This window comes from Carcharodon carcharias, chromosome 37, assembly GCF_017639515.1.
Source record: "Carcharodon carcharias isolate sCarCar2 chromosome 37, sCarCar2.pri, whole genome shotgun sequence".
NCBI lineage: Eukaryota > Metazoa > Chordata > Chondrichthyes > Lamniformes > Lamnidae > Carcharodon > Carcharodon carcharias.
In genome coordinates this window covers 3,274,116-3,299,235 of record NC_054503.1, presented here as the reverse complement: position 1 = coordinate 3,299,235, position 25,120 = coordinate 3,274,116, and the positions used below count along the sequence as shown (strand labels likewise).

The 25,120-nt window shown below is 60.3% G+C and overlaps 1 protein-coding gene across 1 annotated transcript in view; it reads right to left on the bottom strand.

Moving 5' to 3' along the window:
- Positions 1-25,120, bottom strand: part of zfpl1 (zinc finger protein-like 1) — a 31,733-nt gene that overhangs the window by 1,728 nt on the left and 4,885 nt on the right. Inside the window, exons 3-6 of the mRNA XM_041179989.1 lie at positions 9,379-9,572; positions 8,828-8,903; positions 3,417-3,581; positions 1,828-1,969 (exon numbers count right to left, since the gene is read on the bottom strand). Of these exons, the coding sequence (XP_041035923.1) occupies positions 1,828-1,969; positions 3,417-3,581; positions 8,828-8,903; positions 9,379-9,572 (577 nt within the window). The remainder of the gene's footprint in view (positions 1-1,827; positions 1,970-3,416; positions 3,582-8,827; positions 8,904-9,378; positions 9,573-25,120) is intronic.

Genomic DNA, 25,120 nt, shown 5'->3' with positions numbered 1-25,120 from the left:
GGAGAGAGAGGGAGGGAGCCAGAGAGAGGGAGATGGAACCAGAGAGAGAGAGAGGGAGCCAGAGAGAGAGAGAGAGGGAGAGGGAGCCAGACAGGGAGAGGGAGCCAGAGAGGGAGAGAGGGAGAGGGAGCCAGAGAGGGAGAGAGGGAGAGGGAGAGAGGGAGAGGGAGCCAGAGAGGGGGAGAGGGAGCCAGAGAGAGAGAGGGAGCCAGAGAGAGAGAGGGAACCAGAGAGAGAGAGGGAACCAGAGAGGGAGAGAGGGAGAGGGAGCCAGGGAGAGAGAGGGAGCCAGAGAGAGAGAGGGAGGGGGAGACGGAGCCAGAGAGAGAGAGGGAGAGAGGTTTAGAGAGGCAACTCGTGAGGGAATGAGGCCCCAGGCAGCCGAAGGCACGGCCACCAATGGTGGAGCGATGGGAATCAGGGGATGTATGAGTGGTCAGAACTGAGTAAGCACAGAGGTCTCGGAAGGTTGTTGGGCATTACAGAGATTTTTAAAAATTCTCTCATGGGGTGTGACTGTCGCTGGACAAGGCCCAGCATTTGTTGCCCCTCCCTAATTGCCTCTTGAACTGAGTGTCTCGCTCGGCCATTTCAGAGCAGCAGTTAAGAGTCAAACACATTCGCTGTGGGGTCTGGAGTCACATGTAGGCCCAGACCGGGTAAGGACAGCAGATTTCCTTCCCTAAAGGGGGCATCAGTGAACCAGTTGGGTCTTTACAATAATTGATGGTAGTTTCATGGTCACCATCACTGAGACTGGCTTTATAATTCCAGATTTATTAATTGAATTTAAATTCCAACAGCTGCCATGGTGGGATTTGAACCCAGGTTCCGCATTAACCTGGGCCCCTGGATTGCGGAGTGGGAAGCAGGGACGCGGAGGTTGTGGAAGGATTCAAAAACAAGGATGAAACTTTTATAAGATGAAGGCATTGGCGGACCCTGGGCGCCAGTGTGGGTCAGCGGCAGGGGTGAGAGGTGCACGTGAGGTAGTGTGGGGACGTGGTGTGAGGTAGCGAATGAGCAGCCAAGTTTTGGATGACCTCAAGTTTTATGCAGGGTTGAAAAAGACTGACTGACCAGGAGAGCATCGCAGCTTTGAGGGAACAAAGACATGGGTGAGGTTTTACGTAGCCAATGAGGTAAGACAACGGTGGAGTTCATGACAGGGACTGGGAAACAGAACTGAAGTCAGAAAACAATACCGACGAACAGACCCGGCACAAACTACCCACACATCCCCCCCACCTCCCAGTGCAGTGCAGAATAATACAAGGCCAGGAAGACCTTGGCTGAGCTGACTTCAGCACTCCTCCGGACAGGATGGTGGGGCGAGAGGGAAAGAGAAAGGGGAAAAGAAAAAGGTTTCCTGCTCCTGGCTGCCACCCAGTGACGCCCTCCACGGTCCAGCAGCCTTCTGCAAATTCCAGGGATCTGAGTCCGAGTCGAGGCCGTCGGCCCCATTGCGGTACCGAATGAGTGCTGCACAGTCGAAGGTGCCATCTTCTGGATCGTACGGCGAATTGCATGTACTGTTTGGGCACCTCCCCCCATTCAAGCCCCCTCATCAATGTGTTCTGAGTGAGTCAAAGAGAGCTTTGTAACTAAGCTCGTGCTGTACCTGTCCTGGGAGTGTTTGATGGGGACAGTGTAGAGGGAGCTTTACTCTGTATCTAACCCCGTGCTGTACCTGTCCTGGGAGTGTTTGATGGGGACAGTGTAGAGGGAGCTTTACTCTGTATCTAACCCCGTGCTGTAACTGCCCTGGGAGTGTTTGATGGGGACAGTGTAGAGGGAGCTTTACTCTGTATCTAACCCCGTGCTTACTTGAACCATCGTGCAAACCAGCTGAGCGCTGGGCGCCGTCGGTACTTGTCGTCATCGAAATCAATCTGCGTGGCGGCCGGTTTCGCCGTGTCGCGAGCGATGGTGTCGTAAATCTTTCGAGGCGAGGACGCCAGGGAGCTTCCTGAAATGAAGAACGTGGCGGGAAGGAGAATTGGAGTTGGGATGGGGGGATTGCAAAGGGAAAACAAGGTCATTGGCAAGGCAGATGAAAGATGGGGTCTGTAACTCGGTACGAACTATGCGTCTGGGGGAGGCAGCAGGAATGCTTCCCTCAGCACGTGTTCCTTCAAGGCAAAGAGCAGCAGCAAACGCTCTCAGCCTCCAGGGGCAGAAGTGGGAACATAGGAGCAGGAGGAGGCCATTCAGCCCATCGAGCCTGCTCTGCCATTCCATACGATCATAGCTGATCATCCACTTTGATGCCTTTTTACCCCCCACACTATCCTCATATCCCCTCTACGTCACTGGTATTTAGAAACCTGTCAATCTCTGCTTTAAACATACCCAATGGTTGCCCTCTGGGATAGAGAGTTCCAAAGGTTCACCACCCTCTGAGTAAAAAAATCCTCCTCATTTTGGTCCTAAGTGGCTTCCCCATAATTTTGAAAGTGTGTCCCCTGGTTCTTGGCTCCCCAACTTACCTGCCTCTCCCCTGTCTATCCCTTTAAGTATTTTGTAGGTTGCAATGAGATCACCTCTCATTCTACAAAACTCGAGAGAACGCAGGCTCAGTTTCCCCAGTCTCTCTTCATAAATCAGACCCGCCATCCCAAGAACAGGCTGGATGAGCCTTCGTTGCTCTCCCTCTAGGGCAATAATGTTGTTCCTAAGGTAAGGTGACCAAAACTACACACGCTACTCCCGGTGCAGTCTAACCAAGCTTCTGTATAAATAGCGAGGACGTTGAATAATAACTGGTCAGGAGCAGAGCAAATGTGGAAACACCGGAGACACAGGGTCAGGAACCAGCGCTGAAGCACACATTTGGAACTATTTTTACATTTAAATCACATCTGAGGGGCTTTCCTACCATTCATGCTTCCACAGCAAAGGCTGGCCAGATAGTTGGCTTGGTTTGGGGGGGGTGAGGGGCATCTCGAGAAAGACCAATCTTGTCCAGGGTGGCCCGAGGAACCCAAACTTGCTCTCAACCCAGAGGCCCGGGACGGTAACAGGTTACTTTCTCTGAACGGAACCCGCGCGGGGTTGTGTGGTAAAGGACGGAGGGACCCGAGAGGGTCACTCTCCCTTGCCAGGTGGCAGGCAGGTTGTCTTTGGTAGGCTACTGTGCCCTGAACAAGTGCCTAAAGTGTCTCAACACAGACAGGGCCCTGCGGCTGTCTCCCCTCTGCTGATGGGGCACTGGATGACCTTGTGGGTACAGCAGTACGGGCAACCACCCACCCTTCTGCCCCTCAGAACCTCATCCTAGAGGGAGCCATTCTTAGCAGCTATTCGACCATGCGAGGCGTCACAGCCTGATTCCCCCCCCCCCCCCCCCCCCCCCCCCCCCCCCCCACCACCCGCCCCCAACACTCCCACACATTTGTTCACGCGCAAGGACTCACCTGTGGTCAGGGTGATGGACTCGTTGTCCGGCATCATATTCACCACCGAGTGCGCCTCCTTCACACCCCCGTTGTTTAAGTCTGTCCCGTAATCCTGCAGCGGCGTGAAGCCGGTGCTCGAGGGGTACGACTGGGGCCGGGTGCCAGAATCGTCCGAGCCGGGATCTGAGGGAGGAAAGAGGACAGGCGGCTAGCCTCGTGACTTAGCGGAGAGCGGAGAGTGACTCGGACGAGCGGCCGAGGTCAAAGCCATAGGAGGGAACCAGCAAGCAGATTGGACATTAACCAAGCAGAAAAATAAGCTTAAACCCTCAATATCCACAGGGCTGATTCTGAAATCTATTTGACAGGGTGGTGAGGGAGAGCGAGGGGGCGGAGGGCCAGGAGGGTGTGAGGGAGAGCGAGGGGGCGGAGGGCCGGTAGGGTGTGAGGGAGAGCGAGGGGGACAATGGGCCAGGAGGGTGTGAGGGAGAGCGAGGGGGTGGAGGGCCGGTAGGGTGTGAGGGAGAGCGAGGGGGTGGAGGGCCAGTAGGGTGTGAGGGAGAGCGAGGGGGTGGAGGGCTGGCAGAGTGTGAGGGAGAGCGAGGGGGCGGAGGGCCGGGAGGGTGTGAGGGAGAGCGAGGGGGCGGAGGGCCGGCAGAGTGTGAGGGAGAGCGAGGGGGCGGAGGGCCGGCAGAGTGTGAGGGAGAGCGAGGGGGCGGAGGGCCGGTAGGGTGTGAGGGAGAGCGAGGGGGCGGAGGGCCGGTAGGGTGTGAGGGAGAGCGAGGGGGCGGAGGGCCGGTCGGGTGTGAGGGAGAGCGAGGGGGTGGAGGGCCGGTAGGGTGTGAGGGAGAGCGAGGGGGCGGAGGGCCGGTAGGGTGTGAGGGAGAGCGAGGGGGCGGAGGGCCGGTCGGGTGTGAGGGAGAGCAAGGGGGTGGAGGGCCGGGAGGGTGTGAGGGAGAGCGAGGGGGCGGAGGGCCGGGAGGGTGTGAGGGAGAGCGAGGGGGCGGAGGGCTGGGAGGGTGTGAGGGAGAGCGAGGGGGTGGAGGGCCGGTAGGGTGTGAGGGAGAGCGAGAGGGGTGGAGGGCTAGTAGGGTGTGAGGGAGAGCGAGGGGGCGGAGGGCCGGTAGGGTGTGAGGGAGAGCGAGAGGGGTGGAGGGCTGGTAGGGTGTGAGGGAGAGCGAGGGGGTGGAGGGCCGGTAGGGTGTGAGGGAGAGCCGGTAGGGTGTGAGGGAGAGCGAGGGGGCGGAGGGCCGGGAGGGTGTGAGGGAGAGCGAGGGGGCGGAGGGCCGGTAGGGTGTGAGAGAGAGCGAGGGGGTGGAGGGCCGGTAGGGTGTGAGGGAGAGCGAGGGGGTGGCGGGCTGGTAGGGTGTGAGGGAGAGCGAGGGGGTGGAGGGCCGGTAGGGTGTGAGGGAGAGCGAGGGGGTGGAGGGCCGGTAGGGTGTGAGGGAGAGCGAGGGAGACAATGGGCCAGGAGGGTGTGAGAGAGAGCGAGGGGGCGAAGGGCCGGTAGGGTGTGAGGGAGAGCGAGGGGGTGGAGGGCCGGTAGGGTGTGAGGGAGAGCGAGGGGGGTGGAGGGCTGGTAGGGTGTGAGGGAGAGCGAGGAGGTGGAGGGCCGGTAGGGTGTGAGGGAGACAATGGGCCAGGAGAGCGAGGGGGTGGTGGGCTGGTAGGGTGTGAGGGAGAGCGAGGGGGTGGAGGGCCGGTAGGGTGTGAGGGAGAGCGAGGGGGTGGATGGCCAGGAGAGTGTGAGGGAGAGCGAGGGGAACAATGGGCCAGGAGGGTGTGAGGGACAGCGAGGGGGCGGAGGGCCCGTGGGTGTGAGGGAGAGCGAGGGGGTGGAGGGCTGGTAGGGTGTGAGGGAGAGCGAGGGGGTGGAGGGCCGGTAGGGTGTGAGTGGGTGGAGGGCCGGTAGGGTGTGAGGGAGAGCGAGGGGGTGGAGGGCTGGTAGGGTGTGAAGGAGAGCGAGGGGTTGGAGGGCCGGTAGGGTGTGAGGGAGAGCGAGGGGGTGGAGGGCTGGTAGGGTGTGAGGGAGAGCGAGGGGTTGGAGGGCTGGTAGGGTGTGAGGGAGAGCGAGGGGGACAATGGGCCAGGAGAGTGTGAGGGAGAGCGAGGGGTCGGAGGGCCGGTAGGGTGAGAGAGAGCGAGGGGGCGGAGGGCCGGTAGAGTGTGAGAGAGCGAGGGGGCGGAGGGCCGGTAGGGTGAGAGAGAGCGAGGGGGCGGAGGGCCGGTAGAGTGTGAGAGAGCGAGGGGGCGGAGGGCCGGTAGGGTGTGAGAGAGCGAGGGGGCAGAGGGCCAGTAGGGTGTGAGGGAGAGCGAGGGGGTGGAGGGCCGGTAGGGTGTGAGGGAGAGCGAGGGGGCGGAGGGCCGGGAGGGTGTGAGAGAGCGAGGGGGCGGAGGGCCGGGAGGGTGTGGGAGTGAGCGAGGGGGCGGAGGGCCGGTAGGGTGTGAGGGAGAGCGTGGGGGGGTGGAGAGCCGGTAGGGTGTGAGGGAGAGCGAGGGGGTGGAGGGCCGCTAGGGTGTGAGGGAGAGCGAGGGGGCGGAGGGCCGCTAGGGTGTGAGGGAGAGCGAGTGGGGGTGGAGAGCCGGTAGGGTGTGAGGGAGAGCGAGGGGGCGGAGGGCCAGGAGGGTGTGAGGGGGCGGAGGGCCGGGAGGGTGTGAGAGAGCGAGGGGGCGGAGGGCCGGTAGGGTGTGCGGGTGAGTGAGGGGACAGAGAGCCGGTAGGGTGTGAGGGAGAGCGAGGGGGCGGAGGGCCGGTAGGGTGTGGGAGTGAGCGAGGGGGCGGAGGGCCGGGAGGGTGTGAGGGAGAGAGACGGGGTGGAGGGCCGGTAGGTTGTGAGGGAGAGCGAGGGGGACAATGGGCCAGGAGGGTGTGAGGGAGAGCGAGGGGGTGGAGGGCCAGTAGGGTGTGAGGGAGAGCGAGGGGGCGGAGGGCCAGTAGAGTGTGAGGGAGAGCGAGGGGGCAGAGGGCCGGTAGGGTGTGAGGGAGAGCGAGGGGGTGGAGGGCCGGTAGGGTGTGAGAGAGAGAGAGGGCGGAGGGCCGGTAGGGTGTGAGGGAGAGCGTGGGGGGGTGGAGAGCCGGTAGGGTGTGAGGGAGAGCGAGGGGGTAGAGGGCCGCTAGGGTGTGAGGGAGAGCGAGGGGGCGGAGGGCCGCTAGGGTGTGAGGGAGAGCGAGTGGGGGTGGAGAGCCGGTAGGGTGTGAGGGAGAGCGAGGGGGCGGAGGGCCAGGAGGGTGTGAGGGGGCGGAGGGCCGGGAGGGTGTGAGAGAGCGAGGGGGCGGAAGGCCGGTAGGGTGTGCGGGTGAGTGAGGGGACAGAGAGCCGGTAGGGTGTGAGGGAGAGCGAGGGGGCGGAGGGCCGGTAGGGTGTGGGAGTGAGTGAGGGGGCGGAGGGCCGGGAGGGTGTGAGGGAGAGAGACGGGGTGGAGGGCCGGTAGGTTGTGAGGGAGAGCGAGGGGGACAATGGGCCAGGAGGGTGTGAGGGAGAGCGAGGGGGTGGAGGGCCAGTAGAGTGTGAGGGAGAGCGAGGGGGCGGAGGGCCAGTAGAGTGTGAGGGAGAGCGAGGGGGCAGAGGGCCGGTAGGGTGTGAGGGAGAGCGAGGGGGTGGAGGGTCGGTAGGGTGTGAGGGAGAGCGAGGGGGTAGAGGGCCGCTAGGGTGTGAGGGAGAGCGAGGGGGCGGAGGGCCGCTAGGGTGTGAGGGAGAGCGAGTGGGGGTGGAGAGCCGGTAGGGTGTGAGGGAGAGCGAGGGGGTGGAGGGCCGGTAAGGTGTGAGAGAGAGGGCGGAGGGCCGGTAGGGTGTGAGGGAGAGCGAGGGGGTGGAGGGTCGGTAGGGTGTGAGGGAGAGCGAGGGGGTGGAGGGCTGGTAGGGTGTGAGGGAAAGCGAGGGGGACAATGGGCCAGGAGGGTGTGAGGGAGAGCGAGGGGTCGGAGGGCCGGTAGGGTGTGCGGGGCTGGGGAGGGCCGGTAGGGTGTGAGGGAGAGCGAGGGGGTGGAGGGCCAGGAGGGTGTGAGAGAGAGCGAGGGGGCGGAGGGCCAGGAGGGTGTGAGGGAGAGCGAGGGGTCGGAGGGCCGGTAGGGTGTGCGGGGCTGGGGAGGGCCGGTAAGGTGTGAGGGAGAGCGAGGGGGTGGAGGGCCAGGAGGGTGTGAGGGAGAGCGAGGGGGTGGAGGGCCAGGAGGGTGTGAGAGAGAGCGAGGGGGCGGAGGGCCAGGAGGGTGTGAGAGAGAGAGCGAGGGACGGAGGGCCGGTAGGATGTGAGAGAGAGAGAGACAGAGAGCGAGGGGGCGGAGGGCCGGGAGGGTGTGAGGGAGAGAGACGGGGTGGAGGGCCGGTAGGGTGTGAGGGAGAGCGAGGGGGTGGAGGGCCGGTAGGGTGTGAGGGAGAGCGAGGGGGACAATGGGCCAGGAGGGTGTGAGGGAGAGCGAGGGGGCGGAGGGCCGGTAGGGTGTGAGGGAGAGCAATGGGGGCGGAGAACCGGTAGGGTGTGAGAGAGAACGAGGGGGCGGAGGGCCGGGACGGTGTGAGAGAGAACGAGGGGGCGGAGGGCCGGGACGGTGTGAGAGAGAGTGAGGGAGTGGAGGGCCGGTAGGGTGAGAGAGAGAGAGAGCGAGGGGGCGGAAGGCCGGTAGGGTGTGAGAGAGAGCGAGGGGACGGAGGGCCGGTATGGTGAGAGAGAGAGCGAGGGGGCGGAGGGCCGGTAGGGTGAGAGAGAGAGAGCGAGGGGGCGGAGGGCCGGTAGGGTGAGAGAGAGAGAGCGAGGGGGCGGAGGGCCGGTTGGGTGAGAGAGAGAGCGAGGGGACGGAGGGCCGGTAGGGTGTGGGAGTGAGGAGGTAGGACCAGGAGAAAAAGATGGGGAGCTGAGGGAGGGAGGGAGTGGCATTCTGTATTGATCAATCCTGGGGTTTTATTTGGAAGCAGGTGAAAGACTCCCTCAGCCGATATCTCCCGGTTGTACATTTGCACACGACAGTCAGTCGGCCCAGCTCAGAATTCCATTCAATGACATCTCCCTCACGCTCTGCAACCAGAGGCACTGGCAGCATCACCAACCCTTACACAGAAACACAGCTGGCCACCTCTGTCCAGGCTCTGCTTCAACATTTCACCCAACCTCGGATAAGGGAGCTGAAGGACCCGGGACTACTCTCGTTGTAGAGGAGGCTGAGGCGAGGGAGCGGGCTAGAACTGGAGGTATGTCGGGTGGGGGAGGGACCGACAGGGCGTGAGACAGCACGTGAAGGGGACGAAGGGTGTAAAGCGAGGAGGAGGTGGACACAGGAGATCTGTCGGAGAGCGGCTGCTGCAGCAGTTTACCGGGCGGGTGGGTGCAGGGTGGCTTGGGTCAGAACTGGAAACGAGTTTAAGGAGAGAGACCTCACCGCCCACATTCACTGGGGCCACAGGGACCCCGTGGGTACGCAAACAAAGGCAGCTTACCGGGCAGGGCTGACCAATCAGCGTAGTCTGTGCTATCGAGTGACTCTTGGTCCTGAGAGGGCTGGATTTCTTCAATCTGGATATTGGCGGTGGAGGTAAAAACAAACCATGAGGTCAGGGAAGTCTGAGGTGGAGGTTGAGAGGCTGCTTCACATATTGGGGTGCGCTCAAAACAGTGCAGCATTCAAGGAGGCGGGCGTGAAAGGCAGAAGGCTGTCCTCCCAGCCCCCGCCCCGTCCTCCTTTAAAAGGTGCCGGACGGACTGTCCCTTGGGGCGCCGCAGTTATCAGCAGCCCCTTGGAGCCTCGCCCAGGCGGCCCCACTCTCGCGCGGGTACCTGCCTGTTCGACTGCACGGGGCATCGCAGGAGCCTGGGGAGGGAGAGCGAGCAGCTACTGAACCGTGGCGTGGCAGCCTGAAACCGAGAGGCCCCACGCGGTGCATGGATCCTGAGCCCCGGGACCTGCTGGTCTGCCAAGGCCAGGGACGCCCAACGCCCCCCACCCCCCCCTCATCCGCCGAGCCCGAAGGGAATGGCAAAAGCTCCTTACCAGTGGGAGGCCCAGCCCGGCGCGCGCCCAATTCACCGTGGACAGCTTCTCCTTCAGGACACTGGCCACCGGACTGACCGTGTTGGCCGGAGGGAAGACCGGACCCTTGCACATCGGGCACTGATAACCAGCCGGGGCTGTGTTCTTTGGCAGCTGCGCAGCCATCTTGTTCAAACAGGACCAGTGGAAGATATCTGTGCATTGGTGGAGTGGAAGGGTAAGGAAAAAAAGTGGGGGTGGGGGGGCCGGGGAGGGGAGGACGAAAGCAATCAGGAATCAGGGCAGGGAAAGGAAAAGATGCATCAGTTCAGAGTCACCTAGAGCCAGCACCCCCCCTCCCCCACCCCCCAGTCTCTCTGGGATACAATGCCAGACTGGGCATCACATGCAAGACCATATCCACACCGAGTCACGTGAAGCTACGCCAGCCTGTCTAAGCGCAGCTCCAACAACACACAAGGAGCTCGACACCATCCAGGACAAAGCAGCCCCGCTTGATTGGTACCTCATCCACAAACATTCACTCCCTCCACCACCGACACACAGTAGCAGCTGTGTGTGTACCATCTACAAGATGCACTGCAGCAACTCACCAAGGCTCCTTCGACAGCACCTTCCAAACCCACGACCTCTACCGTCTAGAAGGACAAGGGCAGCAGACACATGGGGAACACCACCACCTGCGAGTTCCCCTCCAAGCCACTCACCATCCTGCCTTGGAAACATATCGGCCGTTCCTTCACTGTCGCTGGGTCAAAATCCTGGAACTCCCTCCCTTAACAGCGCTGTGGGTGTACCTACACCACAGGGACTGCAGCGGTTCAAGAAGGCAGCTCACCGCCACCTTCTCAAGGGGCAATTAGAGATGGGCAATAAATGCTGACCCCAGGCAGGGACAGCTACATCCTATGAAAAGAGTTTTAAAACAATGTAAAAGTGCGGGACTCATGATGGGAAATGGATCATTAAGGGCACCTGTCTGTGAAAGCCTGTTCCTGCACACACACCACCTCCCTCCAGGTATCTACGCTACATATATGGCTATCGTACCGTTGCACCTCACTGTGCATCCTTTTGCAATGGAGCCTCGTACTGTGGTTGGGCCCCACAGCTATCCTGGAGTCTCACCTCAGTGTCCCCACTGCAATAACTAAGCCCAGATATGGAGGTCCAGCTTGCTATTTGGCCACTGGGGGCATCACAGCCACAGAAATCCAGTTTATCTCTCCTCACCCGCCCTACTTTGCAGTGTGAGAAGGTGCTGCAAGTCTGGATAGCGGGACAGCCATCGAACCAGGTTCATACCCCATATGGGTCGTGAGCAGACACTTACCTGTGCGTGTCTCAAGGTCATGGAATAAAAGCAAAGAGGGGCACTTGGATAAGAAATTGGCTGAGTGATAGGAAACAAAGAGGTTAGTGGTAAATGGTTGTTTTTCAGAGCAGAGGAAGATTTGTAGGGGAATTCCCCAGATGTCAGTGTTGGGACCCTTGCTCTTCCTGATGTATATGAATGACACAGACTGTCATGTGCAAGGGCCCTGATTTCAAAATTCCCAGATGATACGAAGATTGGAAATGTTGTCAAATTTGACGAGGATAGTCTTAAACCTCAAAAGGACGTAGACATGTTGGCGGGTTGGGCAGACAAGTGGCAGAGGAAGTTCAATGCAGAGAAGGGTGAGGTGATTCATTTTGGCAGGAAGAACAGTAAGATAAAGGGAGAAACTCTGAAGGAGGTGCTGGAACAGAGGGCCCTCGGTGTATATGTACTTAGGTCATCAAAGATGGCAGGGCATGTTGAGAGAGCAGTTAATAAAGCATATAGTATCTTAGGCTTTATCAATAGGTGCACTGAGTACAAGAGTAAGGGGGTCATGTTGAACTTGTATAAGAAACTCATTAGGCCTCATCTGGAGCACTGCTTCCAGTTCTGGGCACCATACCTGAGGAAGGATGTGAAGATATTGGATAAAGTACAGAGGAGATTCACAGGAATGATTCCTGGGATGAAGAACTGTAGCTTTGAGGAGAGATTGGCGAGGTTGGGTCTGTTTTCCTTGGAGAAAAGAAGGCTGAGAGGAGACTTGATAGATGTATTCGAGATCATGAGGGGTATGGACAGGGTAAATAATGAGAAACTGTCCCCACTTCAGAGAGCATCAAGAACTAGAGGGCACAGATTCAAAGTAATTGAGCAAAAAGAGAAAACGTGGTGAGGAAATTTTTTTTCACCCAGAGGGAGGTTGGAGTCTGGAACAAGCTTCCTGAAAGGGTGGTGGAGGCAGGTTCGATCAAGGTATTCAAAAGGGAATTGGATTGCGAACTGAAAAGAAATAACGTGCAAGGTTATGGGGATAAGGCAGAGGAGTGGGACCTAGGTGGAATGCTCTTTCAGGGAGCCAGTGCATAATCAATGGGCCGAATGGCCTCCTTCTGCACTGTAAATATTCAGTGATTCTGTCTCTAGACCTAGCAAGACATGAGTTCAAGATGGACCCAGCCTGGTCCTGCTTCTCCAGCAAGGTTATGGGCAGGGGGCGGGGGGGTGGAGATATGGTTGCTGATTGTGAACTCCTGAGCTCAGGACCCATGGTAAACTCAGCAGCTCCTGATCAGCCAGCTCAGCACAGAACCCACTGGGTCAGGTGCAGTTTGACTGTGCACTGAATGTACTGGTGATGTAGAGTTCAGCCAAAGGCTTCTACCTTCAATTCATACCCTGCTTTTACTGTGTTCTCCCCCAGTACAGACACACGCAGAGCCGCACACACACACACACACAGACACACACACGGAGACATACACACACACACACAAACGGAGACATACACACACACACACAAACGCGCACGCGGAGCCACACACACACACACACACACACACACACAAACGGAGCCACACACACACACACACACGGAGCCACACACACACACACACACACACACACAAACACACACACAGAGCCACACACACACACACACACGGAGCCACACACATACACACAAACGGAGCCACACACACACACACAAACGGAGCCACACACACACACACGCACGCGGAGCCACACACACACACGCGCACACGCATGCGGAGCCACACACACACACACGCGCGGAGCCACACACACACGCGCGGAGCCACACACACGCGCGGAGCCACACACACTCGCGCGGAGCCACACACACGCGCGCGGAGCCACACACACACGCACGGAGCCGCACACACACGCACGGAGCCGCACACACACGCACGGAGCCGCACACACACGCACGGAGTCACACACACACGCACAGAGCCACACACACACACACACACACACACACACACACGCGCGCGCGGAGCCACACACACACACGCGCGCGGAGCCACACACACACGCGCGCGGAGCCACACACACACGCGCGCGGAGCCACACACACACACGCGCACGGAGCCACACACACGCGCGCGGAGCCACACACACACACACACACACGCGCGCGCGCGCGGAGCCACACACACACACGCGCAGAGCCACACACACACAAACGCGCGGAGCCACACACACACACACACACACACGCGCGGAGCCACACACACACACACACGCGCGCGGAGCCACACACACACGCATGCGGAGCCAGACACACACACACACACACACACACACACACACACACACACACACACACACACACACGCATGCGGAGCCACACACACACACACACGCACACACGCGCGGAGCCACACACACACACGGAGCCACACACACACACACACACGTGCGGAGCCACACACACACACACACACACACGTGCGGAGCCACACACACACACACACACACACACACACACGCGGAGCCACACACACACACACACACACGCACATGCGGAGCCACACACACACGCGCGGAGCCACACACAGACACACACACAAACACACGCGCGGAGCCACACACACACACACACACGCATGCAGAGCCACACATACGCGCACGGAGCCACACACACACACACACACACACACACACACACGCGCGCGGAGCCACACACACACGCGCGCGCGCGGAGCCACACACACACACGCACGCGGAGCCACACACACACACACATGCGTGCGGAGCCACACACACACACACACATACACACGCGCGCGGAGCCACACACACATACACACGCGCGCGGAGCCACACACTCACGCACGCGGAGCCACACACACACACGCGCGCGGAGCCACACACACACACACGCACGCGGAGCCACACACACATACACACGCGCGCGGAGCCACACACAAATACACACGCGCGCGGAGCCACACACACACGCGGAGCCACACACACACGCACGCGGAGCCACAAACACATACACACACGCGCGCGGAGCCACACACACACAAACACACGCGCGCGGAGCCACACACACACAAACACACACGCGCGGAGCCACACACATACATACGTGCGCGGAGCCACACACACATACACACGCACGCGGAGCCACACACACACGCACGCGGAGCCACACACACACATACACACGCACGCGGTGCCACACACATACGCACGCGGAGCCACACACACACGCACGCGGAGCCACAAACACATACACACGCGGAGCCACAAACACATACACACGCGGAGCCACACACACACGCACGCGGAGCCACACACACACGCACACACACGGAGCCACAGACACAAGCGGAGCCGCACACACACGGAGCCCCACACACACACAGAGCCCCACACACACACGGAGCCACACACACACACGGAGCCCCACACACACACGGAGCCCCACACACACACGGAGCCCCACACACAAACGGAGCCCCACACACACACGGAGCCACACACACACACGGAGCCACACACACACACGGAGCCACACACACACACGGAGCCACACACACACACGGAGCCACACACACACACGGAGCCACACACACACACGGAGCCACACACACACACGGAGCCACACACACACACGGAGCCACACACACACACGGAGCCCCACACACACGGAGCCCCACACACACGGAGCCCCACACACACGGAGCCCCACACACACACGGAGCCCCACACACACACGGAGCCCCACACACACACGGAGCCCCACACACACACGGAGCCCCACACACACACACGGAGCCCCACACACACACACACGGAGCCACACACACACACGGAGCCACACACACACACGGAGCCACACACACACACGGAGCCACACACACACACGGAGCCACACACACACACGGAGCCACACACACACACGGAGCCACACACACACACGGAGCCACACACACACACACGGAGCCCCACACACACGGAGCCCCACACACACGGAGCCCCACACACACGGAGCCCCACACACACACGGAGCCCCACACACACACGGAGCCCCACACACACACGGAGCCCCACACACACACACAGAGCCCCACACACACACACACGGAGCCACACACACACACGGAGCCACACACACACACGGAGCCACACACACACACGGAGCCACACACACACACGGAGCCACACACACACACGGTGCCACACACACACACACACACACACACACACACGGAGCCCCCAACACACACACACACACACACACACACGGAGCCCAACACACACACACACACACACACACGGAGCCCCACACACACACACACACACACGGAGCCCCACACACACACACACACACACACACACGGAGCCCCACACACACACACACACACACACACACACGGAGCCCCACACACACACACACACACACAAAGCCCCACACACACACACACAAAGCCCCACACACACACACACACACACACACACAAAGCCCCACACACACACACACACACAAAGCCCCACACACACACACACACACACAAAGCCCCACACACACACACACACAGAGCCCCACACACACACACAGAGCCCCACACACACACACAGAGCCCCACACACACACACAGAGCCCCACACACACACACAGAGCCCCACACACACACACACACACAGGGAGCCCCACACACACACACACACAGGGAGCCCCACACACACATGGAGCCCCACACACACATGGAGCCCCACACACACACACACACACACGGAGCCCCACACACACGGAGCCCCACACACACGGAGCCCCACACACACGGAGCCCCACACACACACACACACACACACACACACACACACACACGGAGCCCCACACACACACACACACGGAGCCCCACACACACACACACACGGAGCCCCACACACACACACACACGGAGCCCCACACACACACACACACAGAGCCCCACACACACACACAGAGCCCCACACACACACACAGAGCCCCACACACACACACAGAGCCCCACACACACACACACACACACACGCGCGCGGAGCCACACACACACGCGCGCGCGGAGCCACACACACACGCGCGCGCGCGGAGCCACACACACACACGCGCGCGGAGCCACACACACACGCGCGCGCGGAGCCACACACACACGCGCGCGCGGAGCCACACACACACGCGCGCGCGGAGCCACACACACACGCGCGCGCGGAGCCACACACACACGCGCGCGCGCGCGGAGCCACACACACACGCGCGCGCGCGCGGAGCCACACACACACACATACACACGCGCGCGGAGCCACACACACATACACACGCGCGCGGAGCCACACACACATACACACACACACGCACGCGGAGCCACACACACACACACACACACACACACACACGCACGCGGAGCCACACACACACACGCACGCGGAGCAACACACACACGCACGCGGAGCCACACACACACGCACGCGGAGCCACACACACACGCACGCGGAGCCACACACACACGCACGCGGAGCCGCGCGCGCGCGTGGAGCCACACACACATACACACGCGCGCGGAGCCACACACACATACACACGCGCGCGGAGCCACACACACATACACACGCGCGCGGAGCCACACACACATAAACACGCGCGCGGAGCCACACACACACGCGGAGCCACACACACACGCACGCGGAGCCACAAACACATACACACGCGCGCGGAGCCACACACACACAAACACACGCGCGCGGAGCCACACACACACAAACACGCGCGCGGAGCCACACACATACATACGTGCGCGGAGCCACACACACATACACACGCACGCGGAGCCACACACACATACACACGCACGCGGAGCCACACACACACGCACGCGGAGCCACACACACACATACACACGCACGCGGTGCCACACACATACGCACGCGGAGCCACACACACACGTACGCGGAGCCACACACACACGCACGCGGAGCCACACACACATACACACGCGGAGCCACACACACACGCACGCGGAGCCACACACATACGCACGCGGAGCCACACACACATACACACGCACACGGAGCCACAGACACAAGCGGAGCCCCACACACACGCGGAGCCCCACACACACGCGGAGCCCCACACACACGCGGAGCCCCACACACACGCAGAGCCCCACACACACGCAGAGCCCCACACACACGCAGAGCCCCACACACACGCAGAGCCCCACACACACGCGGAGCCCCACACACACGCGGAGCCCCACACACACGCGGAGCCCCACACACACGCAGAGCCCCACACACACGCAGAGCCCCACACACACGCAGAGCCCCACACACACACAAGGAGCCCCACACACACACAAGGAGCCCCACACACACACAAGGAGCCACACACACACACAAGGAGCCCCACACACACACAAGGAGCCCCACACACACACAAGGAGCCCCACACACACACAAGGAGCCCCACACACACACAAGGAGCCCCACACACACACAAGGAGCCCCACACACACACAAGGAGCCCCACACACACACAAGGAGCCCCACACACACACAAGGAGCCCCACACACACACAAGGAGCCCCACACACACACAAGGAGCCCCACACACACACAAGGAGCCCCACACACACACAAGGAGCCCCACACACACACAAGGAGCCCCACACACACACAAGGAGCCCCACACACACACGGAGCCACACACACACACGGAGCCACACACACACACGGAGCCACACACACACACGGAGCCACACACACACACGGAGCCACACACACACACGGAGCCACACACACACACGGAGCCACACACACACACGGAGCCACACACACGCACGGAGCCACACACACACACGGAGCCACACACACACACGGGGGCACACACACACACACGGAGCCACACACACACACACACGGAGCCACACACACACACACGGAGCCACACACACACACACGGAGCCACACACACACACACGGAGCCACACACACACACACGGAGCCACACACACACACACGGAGCCACACACACACACACGGAGCCACACACACACACACACACACACACACACACACACACACACACACACACACACACACACACACACACACACACACACACACGGAGCCCCACACACGCGGAGCCCCACACACGCGGAGCCCCACACACGCGGAGCCCCACACACACACACGGAGCCCCCCACACGCGGACACACGGAGCCCCACACACGCGGACACACGGAGCCCCACACAAACACGGAGCCCCACACAAACACGGAGCCCCACACAAACACGGAGCCCCACACAAACACGGAGCCCCACACACACACGGAGCCCCACACACACACGGAGCCCCACACACACACGGAGCCCCACACACACATGGAGCCCCACACACACACAAGGAGCCCCACACACACACACGGAGCCCCACACACACACGGAGCCCCACACACACACGGAGCCCCACACACACACGGAGCCCCACACACACACACACACACACACACACGGAGCCCCACACACACACACACACACACACGGAGCCCCACACACACACACACACACACACACACACACACACACGGAGCCCCACACACACACACACACACACGGAGCCCCCCACACACACACACACACACACACACGGAGCCCCCCCCACACACACACACACACACACACACACACACACACACACACACACACACACACACACACACACACACACACACACACACACACACACACGGAGCCCCACACATACACACACACGGAGCCCCACACACACACACACACACACACACACACACACACACACAAGGAGCCCCACACACACACACACAAGGAGCCCCACACACACACACACAAGGAGCCCCACACACACACACACAAGGAGCCCCACACACACACACAAGGAGCCCCACACACACACACACAAGGAGCCCCACACACACACACACAAGGAGCCCCACACACACACACACAGAGCCCCACACACACACACACAGAGCCCCACACACAAACACACAGAGCCCCACACACAAACACACAGAGCCCCACACACACACACAGAGCCCCACACACACACACAGAGCCCCACACACACACACAGAGCCCCACACACACACACAGAGCCCCACACACACACACAGAGCCCCACACACACACACAGGGAGCCCCCAACACACGCACACACACAGGGAGCCCCACACACGCACACACACAGGGAGCCCCACACACGCACACACACAGGGAGCCCCACACACGCACACACACAGGGAGCCCCACACACGCACACACACAGGGAGCCCCACACACGCACACACACAGGGAGCCCCACACACGCACACACACAGGGAGCCCCACACACGCACACACACAGGGAGCCCCACACACGCACCCTCACAGGGAGCCCCACACACGCACCCTCACAGGGAGCCCCACACACGCACCCTCACAGGGAGCCCCACACACACACCCTCACAGGGAGCCCCACACACACACACTCACAGGGAGCCCCACACACACACACTCACAGGGAGCCCCACACACACACACTCACAGGGAGCCCCACACACACACACTCACAGGGAGCCCCACACACACACACTCACAGGGAGCCCCACACATACACACTCACAGGGAGCCACACACACACACACTCACAGGGAGCCACACACACACACACTCACAGGGAGCCACACACACACACACACACACACACACACACACACACACACACAGGGAGCCCCACACACACACACACACACAGCGAGCCCCACACACACACACACACACACACACACACACAGGGAGCCCCACACACACACACACACACAGGGAGCCCCACACACACACACACACACAGGGAGCCCCACACACACACACACACACACACACACACACAGGGAGCCCCACACACACACACGGAGCCCCCCACACACACACACACACACACACACACACACACACACACACGGAGCCCCCCATACACACACACACACACACGGAGCCACACACACACACACACACACACACGGAGCCCCACACACACACACACACACGGAGCCCCACACACACACACACACACACACACACACACACGGAGCCCCACACACACACACACACACACGGAGCCCCACACACACACACACACACACACGGAGCCCCCCACACACACACACACGGAGCCCCCCACACACACACACACGGAGACCCCACACACACACACACGGAGCCCCCCACACACACACACACGGAGCCCCCCACACACACACACATGGAGCCCCACACACACACACACACGGAGCCCCACACACACACACACACGGAGCCCCCCACACACACACACACGGAGCCCCACACACACACACACACACGGAGCCCCACACACACACACACACACGGAGCCCCACACACACACACACACACACGGAGCCCCACACACACACACACACACACACACGGAGCCCCACACAAACACACACACGGAGCCACACACACACACACACACACACACACACACACACACACACACACACACACACACACACACACGGAGCCCCACATACACACACACACACACACACGGAGCCACACACACACACACACACATGGAGCCCCACACACACACACACACACACACGGAGCCCCACACACACACACACACACACACACACACACACACACACACACACACACACACACACACACACACACGGAGCCCCACACACACACACACACACACGGAGCCCCACACACACACACACGGAGCCCCTCACACACACACACGGAGCCCCACACACACACACACGGAGCCCCACACACACACACACACACCTTGGAGCCACAGACACACACACACACACACACGGAGCCCCACACACACACACACACACACACACACACAGGGAGCCCCACACACACACACACACACAGGGAGCCCCACACACACACACACACACGGAGCCCCACACACACACACACACACGGAGCCCCACACACACACACACACGGAGCCCCACACACACACGGAGCCACACACACACACACGGAGCCACACACACACACACACACACACACACACACACACACGGAGCCCCCCACACACACACACACACACGGAGCCCCACACACACACACACACACACACGGAGCCCCACACACACACACACACACGGAGCCCCACACACACACACACACACACACACGGAGCCCCACACACACACACACACACACACACACACACGGAGCCCCACACACACACACACACACACACACACACACACACACACACACACACGGAGCCCCACACACACACACACACACACACACACGGAGCCCCACACACACACACACACGGAGCCCCACACACACACACGGAGCCCCACACACACACACGGAGCCCCACACACACACACACACACGGAGCCCCACACACACACACACGGAGCCCCACACACACACACACGGAGCCCCACACACACACACACACACACACGGAGACACACACACACACACACACACACCTTGGAGCCACAGACACACACACACACACACGGAGCCCCACACACACACACACACACACACACACACACACACACACACACACACACACACACACACGGAGCCCCACACACACACACACACACGGAGCCCCACACACACACACACACACGGAGCCCCACACACACACACACGGAGCCCCACACACACACACACACGGAGCCCCACACACACACACACACGGAGCCCCACACACACACACACGGAGACACACACACACACACACACACCTTGGAGCCACAGACACACACACACACACACGGAGCCCCACACACACACACACACACACACAGGGAGCCCCACACACACACACACACACACACACACAGGGAGCCCCACACACACACACACACACACACACACAGGGAGCCCCACACACACACACACACACACACAGGGAGCCCCACACACACACACACACACACACACACACACACACACACACACAGGGAGCCCCACACACACACACACACACACACAGGGAGCCCCACACACACACACACACACAGGGAGCCCCACACACACACACACACACACACACAGGGAGCCCCACACACACACACACACACACACACACACACACACAGGGAGCCCCACACACACACACACAGGGAGCCCCACACACACACACACACACACACACACACAGGGAGCCCCACACACACACACACACACACACAGGGAGCCCCACACACACACACACACACACACAGGGAGCCCCACACACACACACACACAGGGAGCCCCACACACACACACACACAGGGAGCCACACACACACACGCACAGGGAGCCACACACACACACGCACAGGGAGCCACACACACACACACAGGGAGCCACACACACACACACACACACACAGGGAGCCACACACACACACACACACACACACACACAGGGAGCCACACACACACACACACAGGGAGCCACACACACACACACAAACACAGGGAGCCCCACACACACACACACACACACACGGAGCCCCACACACACACGCACAGGGAGCCACACACACACACGCACACAGGGAGCCACACACACACACACACACACACACACACACACACACACACACACACACACAGGGAGCCACACACACACACACACAGGGAGCCACACACACACACACAAACACAGGGAGCCACACACACACACACAAACACAGGGAGCCACACACACACACACAAACACAGGGAGCCCCACACACACACACACACACACGGAGCCCCACACACACACACACAGGGACACACACACACACACACGGAGACACACACACACACACACGGAGACACACACACACACACACGGAGACACACACACACACACACACGGAGACACACACACACACACACCTTGGAGCCACAGACACACACACACATGGAGCCCCACACACACACACACACACACAGGGAGCCCCACACACACACACACACACAGGGAGCCCCACACACACACACACACACAGGGAGCCCCACACACACACACACACACAGGGAGCCCCACACACACACACACACAGGGTGCCCCACACACACACACACACAGGGAGCCCCACACACACACACACACACAGGGAGCCCCACACACACACACACACAGGGAGCCCCACACACACACACACACAGGGAGCCCCACACACACACACACACACAGGGAGCCCCACACACACACACACAGGGAGCCCCACACACACACACACAGGGAGCCCCACACACACACACACAGGGAGCCCCACACACACACACACACACACACACACACACACAGGGAGCCACACACACACACACACACACACACACACAGGGAGCCCCACACACACACACACACACACACACAGGGAGCCCCACACACACACACACACACACACACAGGGAGCCCCACACACACACACACACACAGGGAGCCCCACACACACACACACACACACACACACAGGGAGCCCCACACACACACACACACACAGGGAGCCCCACACACACACACACACACACACACACACACACACACACACAGGGAGCCCCACACACACACACACACACACAGGGAGCCCCACACACACACACACACACAGGGAGCCCCACACACACACACACACACAGGGATCCCCACACACACACACACACACACACACACACAGGGAGCCACACACACACACACACAGGGAGCCACACACACACACACACACACAGGGAGCCCCACACACACACACACACAGGGAGCCCCCCACACACACACACACACACAGGGAGCCCCACACACACACACACACAGGGAGCCACACACACACACACACACAGGGAGCCACACACACACACACACACACACACACAGGGAGCCACACACACACACACACACAGGGAGCCACACACACACACACACACACGGAGCCCCACACACACACCAGGGAGCCACAGACACACACACGGAGCCACACAACACACGGAGCCACACAACACACGGAGCCACACAACACACACACACACACACAGAGCCCCACACACACAGAGCCCCACACACACAGAGCCACACACACACAGAGCCACACACACACAGAGCCACACACACACACAGAGCCACACACACACACAGAGCCACACACACACACAGAGCCACACACACAGAGCCACACACACACACACAGCCACACACACACAGAGCCACACACACACACACGTAGCCCCGCACACACAGAGCCACACACACACAGAGCCACACACACACAGAGCCACACACACACAGAGCCACACACACACAGAGCCACACACACACACAGCCACACACACACACAGCCACACCCACACCATGGAGCCACACCCACACACACACCACCAAGCCACACACACACACACCACCGAGCCACACCCACAGACACACACACACGGAGACACCCACACACACACACGGAGACACCCACACACACACACGGAGACACCCACACACACACACGGAGACACCCACAGACACCAGTTACGTTATCTGAGACTAACAGGTGAGCCCTTAGCAAAGAGAATGGGACAGGAACATTCCTAATGTCCACATGAGGTATTCCTGGGGCCACATAAAGCAGGCGACCAGCCTGCTATGGGTTGGAGGTAGACACAGGACTAACTGCAATCAACTGGGGCTCATAAGGTCAGAAGTGTGTGCGGATGAGTGCACAATGCTCAGCACTATTTGCAACTCCTCAGATACTGAAGCAGTCCCTGCTCCCAAACAGCAAATCCTGGACAACGTTCAGGCTTGGGTTGAGAAGCGGCAAGTAGCATTTGTGCCATACAGGTGTCAGGCAATGGCCATTTCCAAACAAGAGAAAATCTAACCATCTCCCTTTGACATTCAACAACATTACTATCACTGAATCCCCCATTATCAACTTCCTCAGTGATTACCATCAACCAGAAACTGAACTGGACCAGCAATATAAATATTGTGGCTACAAGATCAGATCAGAGCTCAGAATTCTGCAGCGAGTAACTCACCTCCTGGCTCCCCAAAGCCTGTCCACCATCTACAAGGCACAAGTCAGGAGTGTGATGGAATACTCTCCACTTGCCTGGATGAGTGCAACTCCCACAACACTCAAGAAGCTCGACACCATCCAGGACAAAGCAGCCCCGCTTGATTAGCACCCCATCCACCACCTTAAACATCCACTCCCTCCACCACCAACACAAAGTGGCAACGGTTTGTACCATCAACAAGATGCACTGCAGCAACTCACCAAGGTTCCTTCGACAGCACTTTCCAAACCTGCGATCACTACTATCCAGAAGGACAAGGGCAGCAGACACATGGGGAACACCACCACCTGCAAGTTCCCCTCCAAGC